This window comes from Tupaia chinensis, unplaced genomic scaffold (assembly GCF_000334495.1).
Source record: "Tupaia chinensis unplaced genomic scaffold, TupChi_1.0 Scaffold000437_1, whole genome shotgun sequence".
Classification (NCBI taxonomy): Eukaryota; Metazoa; Chordata; class Mammalia; order Scandentia; family Tupaiidae; genus Tupaia; species Tupaia belangeri.
This window is the reverse complement of record NW_006159942.1, coordinates 432,531-442,530: the sequence shown is the minus strand read 5'-3', so window position 1 is coordinate 442,530 and position 10,000 is coordinate 432,531. Positions and strand designations below refer to the sequence as shown.

At 41.6% G+C, this 10,000-nt stretch overlaps 1 protein-coding gene across 3 annotated transcripts in view; it reads left to right on the top strand.

Annotated features, from left to right (window-relative positions):
* The first annotated feature begins 3,981 nt into the window (after positions 1-3,981).
* GTPBP8 (GTP binding protein 8) overlaps positions 3,982-10,000 on the top strand; it is a 20,254-nt gene continuing 14,235 nt past the window's right edge. For 2 of the 3 annotated variants that reach the window (XM_014590382.2, XM_006155118.3), the window contains exons 1-2: positions 3,982-4,324; positions 6,941-7,039. In XM_014590382.2, coding sequence (XP_014445868.1) covers positions 3,989-4,324; positions 6,941-7,039 — 435 coding nt within the window. In that variant the 5' untranslated portion in view covers positions 3,982-3,988. The remainder of the gene's footprint in view (positions 4,325-6,940; positions 7,040-10,000) is intronic. The other variant, XM_014590383.2, reaches the window with a different exon arrangement.

Genomic DNA, 10,000 nt, shown 5'->3' with positions numbered 1-10,000 from the left:
GAAGAGCGTGAGGGCTGTCTAGGTTAGTGCAAGGACTCTGACTTTTCTTTGAGCGAGACAGGAAGCTGTTGGAGGTTTTCACTTGGAGTTTAATAGGAGCATGGCTGCTGCTCTGCTCAGAATATACTAAAGGGAGGAAAGTGCAAACGTGGGTGACCAGTTTGGAAACTATTACAATAATCTAGATGAGATATCACAGTGACCTGGGTTGTGGTGTTATCAGTAGATGTGGTTTAAAAAAAAAAAAAAAAAGAGTGTCAAATTCAGGGTATGTTTTGGACGTAAAGTCAAGGGGAGTGCTAACAGATTGGATGTTAGATATAAGATAAAAGAACCAAGAACTGCTTCCAAGAGTTTGGGCTGGATCAGTACAAAGAACAAGAGTTGCCATTTATCAAGATAGAAATGGCTGCAGAGAGGATCAGGTTAGGAGAAAACAAGAAAGTATCAGAAATTCCATTTTGGACATAGTAAGTTGGAGAAGTGTATTAGATGGCATGGTTTTCTAATCTAGACTTGTCCTTTTCCCACTAGGAATAACAGCTTATTCTGAATATTAGCCATGGCCTATCCCTGATCTAGGAGGCTAACTCCTGACTCCAAATCTGTAGTTACTGGTTTATACAGACAGGGCACCTGGGTCCAAGACGTTGCCAACAACCAGACTTACGGTGTGACCAGAACACATGGAGCCCAATTGCAACATCCCACCTACCAGACTTAATTCCCTTCAGTACTGACTTTGGCTTGATTTTCCTGGATTGTGATAATTCTCTGTTGACTCTATGCTCTCCCTTGCAGCTCTACAGTGGGGTTAGTTCTTCTAAGCTGATTCCTCACAATTCTAGATGTTCTCCCCCTCACTAGTATGTCCCACAGATATTCATGTTTCATCTCTGACCTCCCACCTGCCCGGGAAATTAGGGGAAGAATTCGAGCATGTGTCCAGGGAAAACACAGTGTACTATCAATTCTAAACCATCTTTCTGAAGTCATGCATGCCTTATTTGCATACATGCTTTTTGAAAATGGATTGAAGGAGGGAATAAGATGACTAAATAGTCAAGTGGCTTCCCTAGTCATATTTAAAACCACTGGATTATCTGTTTAACACTTAACATCTGGATGACAGCATAACTTGTGTTGTAAAAACTATCCTGTCAAATGACGCCAAAATGCTTTGCCTGCCAAATGAAATCCGAAATGACTCAGGACTCAGTCATAAAGTATTACAAAATGGGTCCCATGATTTCTATCAATGCTTGAACACCTCCAAAAACTCAGACCCCCAGCTATTCTTTATGCTCTGGTTTCTTTTCAAACTGGGGTCCCAAGGTTTGGAAGTGAAAAGACACGGATAAAAGCACTTTCAAACTACATTACATACATAGTAATACATATATTCCGGATTTGGATGTGTAAAGGAAAGTGTTTCATTGATGAGGCATGAGACTCAGGAATGAAGGAGAGAGCCTCAAAGCTTAATGAAAAGATACATCAAGAACTAGCCAGCCAGCAGGCCAGCCTGGGCTACACGCAAAGTATTGGTCTGGGTTCATTCATTCTTGTGTCATATTTATTAAAAAATTATGCTTTTTAGTTACCGAACAACCTGAGGAATAGTTTAAGAAGCCACAAATTACACTTTCTCTGCTCTCTGCTGCTATTAGAAGACATTTTGTTCTCCTTGCCATATCTACTGTGAGAATGAAGACTATTCTCAGCAATCGGACAAGTCAACATTCCAGAGAATGTCGACATCACTCTGAAGGGACTCACAGTTTTGGGAAGGGCCCCAGAGGAGCCCTGCGGAGGGACTTGAATCACATCAATGTGGAGCTCAGTCTCCTTGGAAAGAAAAAGAAGAGGCCATGGGTTGACAAATGATGCAGAAACAGGAACTGGTTACGGTTCCCACTGTCTGTAGTCACGTACACAAAGGTGTTACAGCGGGCTTCCGCTACAAGACTAGGTCTGTGTAAGCTCATTTCCCTATCAACGTCATTATTCAAAAGAATAGGTCTCTTGTTGAAATCCAAGATTTCTTGCATGAAAAATACATCTGGAGGGTTCGAATGCAACCAGGTATCGCTCGTTCAGTATCTCAAGCCCAGAAAGATAAAGGCAATGATATTGAACTTGTTTCAAATTCAGCTGCTTTGGGACCAGCAGTTGGTGTAATGGCTACGTCACTGGACTTCCACGTAGTCGACCACAGTTCCAGTGCCAGACCTGGTGGCTTAAACTCACACCAGTCGCATTTGTGTGCATGCCCAAGATCCCGAGAGGAGAATGGAGGAGAAGGGATTGTGGTGTGGCCGTCCCCTCTGGGGAGTGATTTCTCGCTTTCTGTCTCTCTCTGTCTTTCTCTGTATTTCTGGTGAGTGAACGTGCCCTATGGCAAAAACCTCTCCAAAAAAAAAAAAAAATTCAGCTGCTTTGATACAGCAAACCACAAGAGTTAAAAATAGGATATAAAAAAATCTCGGGATGGTATCTATGTCTCTTATAAAGGTACAGGCTAAGGAGTAAGATCTAAGAGTTTTCCACCTACAGTAACAAGCCAGATGATTTCTAAGGCCATTATATGATATTTTAAAGATAATAACAAATGGCAACAATTGATTTGAAACTTTTTCTTAAACTGATTATCCTTTTCCAACTACTTGACAAGTAAACAACTGAGAAATAAACTAGTGTCCTAAGAACAATGCAGAATTCCTGATCAGGAATTTTTTTGTCTAGTTGTTTTTCCTTGCAGAAACAAGTGGCTTGAATCTGGTTTTTGAAGAAATAGCAAGGATATTTCAGGCAAGAGAAATACAGTACCAGGGAAAGTGGCTATTCATCATGGATGTAGAAATTGGAGAAAATCCTGAGGCTAATTTTACCATGGCATAAATTTTTATTTGGTACAGATGTGTCCTAGTCTCTTGTAAAGAGAAACAGAAAAGTAGAACAAAGTGGCAAAGCCTTATTACAAGCAAGAAGATGCAATTTGTGTCATGATAAACATAATTTTGTCATCTGACATCTCAGTAATCTGCCCTACTTCAACTGAGCAGCCTAGACTTTGTTGTTTAAAAATCTAATAATCCTTCCATAATCTCTTAATTCCAAGTGTCACACTTTAAGTATGATGTGATGCTACCATGCGGGAATATAATTTAACATGGATCTCTACCTCCCCCCGCAACAAAAAAAGAAAAGAAGAAGAAGGGAGAAGGGAGAAGAAGAAGGGAGAAGGGAGAAGAAGAAGAAGACGACGACGACGACCTATTGGGATTTTTTTTACACAGGAAATCTTTCAGTTATTAACTTCATTACAGATACCTTTATCTCTCATCTGGCATTGATCAGCTTGAGCTGCTTTTGAAATAAGATGTCGTTACAGAACTCCTATGAACTAATTCTATAACACCTGTGCAAAAATTTTATTTTTCAAGAATCCACTTAAAGCCTAATGACATTTCCCGCAACTACAGAGAAGGCTGAAAAGCGAAGTTCCTCTTCTGAAAATGAGGTATGATTTCAGTCACAGTTCTCACCAGCCCTTTTCTTCTTCGCAAGTGTTTCTCCTAATGATGTGGAAGTCTGACAAAAGTCAAGGACCTGTGAGACAGCCAGAAACCATAGAGAGAAAATGAGCCTGGAATCCACCAGAACTTCACACGTTCTACTGTTTCCCTTGAAACTCAAGGGCCACACAGACAATTAGGTACTTCACTTCTGGAAACTGTTAACCATCCCCCAAGGACAGTACTAGTCAAAGGCACAGCCATTAAACTTGGGGCCTTAAAGGAACCCAGCGAATTTACACCTGCTTGGCTCCGCCCTCCGCCTCCGCCTGCTTCCCTGCACTGAATGCTAAAAGCGTCGAGTCAGCGGAGACTACAATTCCCAGCAGGCATCGCGGCAACGGGGCTCACGCACGCGCAAACCAGACCTTGGGACTGCGGCCCCGCAGCAGGGATTCTGGGAGAGAAAAATGGCAGCGCTCGTGCTGCGGCTTAGAACGGGAAGGTTTTCTGAGATGCCGGTGATGCGGGGGCGCCTGAGCCGAAATTACACCACATCCCAGGCCTTTGCTGAGGTGCTACGGATGCCGAAGAGGCAAATGACGAAGCTAATATACCCGCTGCAGGAACTCGAGCGGTACCTAGCACCAGACACGAGGCCAGATCTTCAGCTGAGGGTCTTCGACCCGAGCCTGGAGGACATCGCGAGGGCGGAGAGCATCTTCACGGCCACCGTCAGCAACCGCATCGAATACCTCAGCTCCGCAGTCCGCCTAGACCACGCCCCGGACCTCCCCCGGCCGGAGGTGAGAACGCACCTGCTCCGGGCTCACCAGCGGGCAGGTGTTGGTGAACATCCTGTCAGTCGTAAAGACCTGGGAGGGTGTCGCTGTCACTTATTTCTTGTTACCCGACAAGAGATGTTTTCTAGCTTAGTGTGGACGCCTATATTATTAGCTCGATAAACAGAGTAAGAGTTGTAATTATGGTAATGAACGTAGAGGACTTTAAAGGCTTTAAACCCAAATTAACCGTTCACGAATTAATATAGTCCTTTTATCACCATTTTCCTATCTATTATACTTGAAGACCAGGAAACGTATAATAACTTCACAAATTAGATGATTCCCTATTAATAGGTAGTGTCACCCAATCTAAATTTCATGTGCAAAGGGAATTATTATCTATGGATGGCGATAATGTTGAAGATTTTTATTTGTGAAATTCCAGGCATGTGCATTTTATGAACCTCCTACGGTTTAATAATACTTTGTTCTGCATCTACTAAAAAGCAGCTCAAATCTCCATTTAGTTATCTGTACATGCCCCTGAAATTTTCTTCTAAAGTGTATATAGTACTGTTGTAATAGTTTAAGTATTTAGGACTCCGGGAGTACATGAATTATTTATAATTTTGAGACAAGGGACCAGCAGTTAGCATAATGGCTATGTTGCTGGACTCCCATGTAGTCGACTGTCCCGTATCTGGTGGCTTAAAACTCACGCCAGGCACGTGTGCATGCGTGCCTAAAATCCCGAGAGCAGAATGGAGGAGAAGGGATTGCGGCGTGGCCATCCCCCCTGGGGGGTGATTTCTCGCTTTCTGAATCTCTGTCTCTCTGGCGAGCGCACGCGCCCTATAGCAAAACCTCTTCAAAAAAAAAAATTGAGACAACACCACTTTTCAAATTAAGCTTCTGAACTACTGGATTTTTGTGTTGTTTATTAAAATTCATTTGTACACATGCTACCATTAACATGAATGGATTTAATCTAGCAGAGCATTTGAAATTTATGTAGCACTCAGATTAATTCATTCTGAAGGACTGACCTGCCTTTTGCAGAATACATAACATCTCCAACCCCTGCCCACTAAATGCCCTCTAATTGTTTTGATAAATGCCCTGAGAAATTTCCAAAATGCCTTTCAAGGGTTGGTACTGCCCTTTAGAACAAATAGTGTTGTCCCCTTTCAATGACAGGCTAAAAAGCAGAGCCATGTGTATTAATGGTTATTATCAAGAATATTGTATTCCTTTCTACACTACAAACCAGACAAGCTTGATTGGAGAGAGAGTCAAGGGAAAAGAATAACTTCTTAAATTGCAGTGTTACATTGTACTATGGGAGCTCCTGAGAAAATGTGCTTCTGAACCTATAGTTGTGTTTTTAAGCCAGTTTTGTTGAAATACACCTCATTTTTATTTCAAATAGGTTTGTAAGTATGGAATGTTTATTAGGAGCTGAAGATATTCTTGAGTAGCATAGTATAATTTACAAGCATAGGTTTTGGATATAAATATTCTCAATTCAAATCCTTACTCTTTCACTTTTCTAGCTATATAGCTTTGGGTCAGGATGTTTTCACTACTGTAAAATGGGGATAGTAATACTAACAAAGGCTATTGTAATAAAAAAAAAAAAGAAGAAGAAGAAGAAGAAATATATGTTGGGAACCAGGAGTTAGCGTAATGGCTATGTCGCTGGACTCCCATGTAGTCGACCGTGGTTCACGTCCCGGACCCGGTGGCTTAAAACCCACGCCGGGCGTGTGTGCGTGCGTGCCCAAGATCCCGAGAGGAGAATGGAGAAGGGATTGGGGTGTGGCCATCCCCTCTGGGGGGTGATTTCTTGCTTTCTGTCTCTGTCTCTGTCTGGCAAGCGCACGCGCCCTATAGTGAAAAACCTCTCCAAAAAAAAAAAAAATCATTAAAAGAAAAAAATATATATATATATATATATTGGATGCTTAGTATAGTACCTGGCACTTTGAAATCATGATGTTAGAATTTGAGGTTTGACTTAAAAAAAAACATAAACCAGGGCCAGCAGGTGGCATGGTGATTAAGGTGCTGGACACTCCCACATGGCCAACCACGGTTCGAGTCCCAGACCTGGTGGCTTGCTTTCTCACTTTCCCTTTCCCTCTCTCTCTCCCTCTCTCTCTGTGTCTCTCAATGGTAAAATTAAAAAATAAATGAGTGGATAAATAAATAAATAATTTAAAACAAACAAACAAAACAAAACAAAACCATAAACCGGGACCAGCAGTTGGTATAATGGCTATGTTGCTGGACTCCCATGTAGTTGACTGCAGTTCGAGTCCCGGACCCAGTGGTTTAAACTCACCGCTGGGCATGTGTGCGTGCATGCCCAAGATCCTGAGAGGAGAATGGAGGAGAAGGGATTGCAGCATGGCTATCCCCCCTGGGGGGGTGATTTCTCACTTTCTGTCTCTCTGTCTTTGTCTTTCTGGCGAGTGCACGCACCTTATAGCAAAAACTTCTCAAAAAGAAAAAGCATAAACCACCTCTTTAGATGACTTGGCTATACTGAACAGTTTCATGGAGTTTTGCAATGAATAAAACATATAATAAATACATATATATTTAATAAGTCCCTTTTTTTTTTTCCTGTGTAAGGTATGTTTTATAGGCAGTAGCAATGTTGGCAAATCCTCCCTCCTAAAGGCTTTATTTTCTCTGGCCCCTGAGGTTGAAGTCAGAGTCTCCAAAAAACCGGTATGTTGACATTTTAAAATATGTTTATTTCTTGAGTTGACTATGATGAATAATAACTGTTGGGCGGTACAAGAAACTGAAATTGTTCAGAACCAAGGGAAGTGATTTATTTCAAGGGAGTACTATTGTAAACTAAGACATTTCACTGGACACATATATTCCTCTGAAGAAAAGAAATGTGACTGAATCTATCCTAGTAGCCTTGCCTGTATCTTCAGGAATTTTTCTTTCTCTAAATCTTCCAAAGACGGACCAAAGGAAGTGTTTTATTGTCATTTTTTATTTCCTTCTATAAGAATGATCATCTAGGGACTAGCAGTTAGCGTAATGGCTATATCACTGAACTCCCATGTAGCTGATCGCGGTTCAAGTCCTGGACCCAGTGGCTTAAACTCACACCAGGTGCATGTGTGTGCGTGCCCAAGATCCCGAGAGGAGAATGGAGAGGAAGGGATTGCGGTATGGCCATCCCCCCTGGGGCGTGATTTCTCGCTTTCTATCTCTCTGTCTCTCTGTCTTTCTGGCTGGTGCATGCGCCCTATAGCCCTATAGCAAAAACCTCTCCAAAAAAAAAAAAAAAAAGAGAGAGAGAATGATCACTTAGTTCTACCTTGATTTTTAGAGGAAACAACTTTAAGGGTTTTTCCCTCCTATGATCTTTAGTACTTTAGACAGTCATGCATTGCCTAACAATGGGTATATATTCTGGGAAATGCTTTGTGTGAACACTGTAGGGTGTATTTATGCAAACCTAGACAGGGTAGTCTACTACACACCCAGGATGTCACCGATAGCCTATTGTCCCTGGGCTACAAACCAATGTAGCATTTTGAACTGAATACTGTAGTAGTTATAACACAGTGTAAGCATTTTTGTAACTAAACATACCTAAACATAGCAAAGGTACAGTTAAAATATGGGATAAAAGATTAAAAGGCTACACTTGTATAGAGAACTTACTGTGAATAAAGCTTGCAGAACTATTGTAGAAGTTGTTCTAAGTGAACTACTAGTGAGTGAGAGTGAATGTGAAGGTCTAGGACATAACCACACACTTATAGACTATAAAGGCTGTATACACTTGGGCTATACTAAATTTATTTTTTAAATGTTTCTTCAATAACAAGTTAACCTAGGTCAGCCTGAGGCTTGATTGTTAAGACCGTGTGCTAGAACCCACATGGCCAGCTGTGTGGTTGAGTCCTGGACCAATGGCTTGCGAAACACACCAGGCACATGTGCATGCATGGCCCAAGTTCTGGAAGGAGGAAGAACTGGAGAAGGGGATTGCAGCATTACCATCCCCTATTGGAGGGAGGGGGGAGGTTTGCTTTCTCACTTTCTCTCTCTGTCTCTCTCTTCCTTGGCAAGTGTATGTGCCCTCTAGAAAAAAATTTTTGTCAATAATGTAATAAGTAAACCTTAGTTTAGTGTAACTTTTTTTCTTTATAAACTAATATTTTGACTCTTGTAATAACACTTAGCTTAAAACAAAATCGTTGTACAGCCATACAGACATATTTTTATATCCTTATTCTGTAAGCATTTTATTTTTAAATTTAATCTTTTTTAACTTTTTAAACTCTCTTGTTAAAATCTAAGACACAAATACACATTAGCCTATAGCTACAGAGTGTCAGGATCATCAATATCACTGTCTAAACGTCTAAACCTCCACATCTCATCTCACATGGGTAAGCATTATGTGCTCATTAGCCCACCCAATCTGTTATAATAGCTTTCTTTTTTTTTGGAGAGGTTTTTTTATTTTTGCCATAGGTTGCATGCGCTTGCGTGTGTGCCAGAAAAACAGAGAGAAACAGAGAGACAGAAAGCGAGAAATTATCCCCCAGGGAGAATGGCCATGCTGCAATCCCTTCTCCTCCAGTCTCCTCTCAGGATCTTGGGCACACATGCACATGCGCCCGGCGTAAATTTAAAACACTGGGTCAGGGACTCAAACCACGGTTGACTACATGGGAGTCCAATGACATAGCCATTACACCAACTGCTTGTCCCCCATATTTATGTTTCTTTAAAGTGCAGTTGTAGGACCAGTCTCTGGCGTGGTGGTTATGGCAGCTGAATCCCACGTAGCTGACTGTACTGTTCAAGTTCTGGACCTGGCAGCCAGGAAAAAACTGTCCCAAAGGATTCAACTCTTGACCATGAGTTCCATCCTGTTTTACCATAATGAACAGGTCCTCAGATTCCTCAGGGTAGAATTTCTACAAGATAAACAAATCTTTCTCCTGAGGTCCAGGAGGAAGAAGATTCCTTCTTCCACATAAATAAAATGATGGGTTGACTCTCAAGAAGGCCTTGGAAACTATACATACTGTGTGCATATCCTTGTGTGCCCAGAGTCCCAAAAGAAGAGAGAAATGGAGGGGAAGGGATTGCAGGATGACCATCACTCATGGGGGGGGCGGGGTTCTCACTTGTGCACACTGTCTGTCTTTCTCTCTGGCAAACACACGTGTCCTCTGGCAGGAGAAAACAGTGCAGATATATCATTCATCAGAGAATATTAGCTAATGCAATCACACAGTTTAGAACAGGGAGACTTTTTCTTTTTTTAATGAACTAGGCCCAGTTTTGGTGGTGTAGCAGTAGCAGCATCACACCCTGCAATGCGAAAAGCCACGTGGAAGATCCAGGTTCAGTTCTCAGGTTGACCTTACACAGCAGCTTAGCAGATAGTATTTATTAGAATGTAACGAGAACTGCAAGTGAAAAGTTTGGAATTAATTTGGCATGTAAAAATCATTCCAGTCACACCAGTGTACGTGAGTGTACCCGTGATCCTGCTGGCTGGAAAGACCAGGTTGGAGAAAATCCTGGCGTGAGACCCTATTGAGGATGCTTATTTGTCTGTCTCTCTCTCTCTTTCATGAAAGAAAGAAACCTTAAAAAAAAAAAAAAAGTTAATGAAATAGAAAAGACTCCAAATTTGTTTCC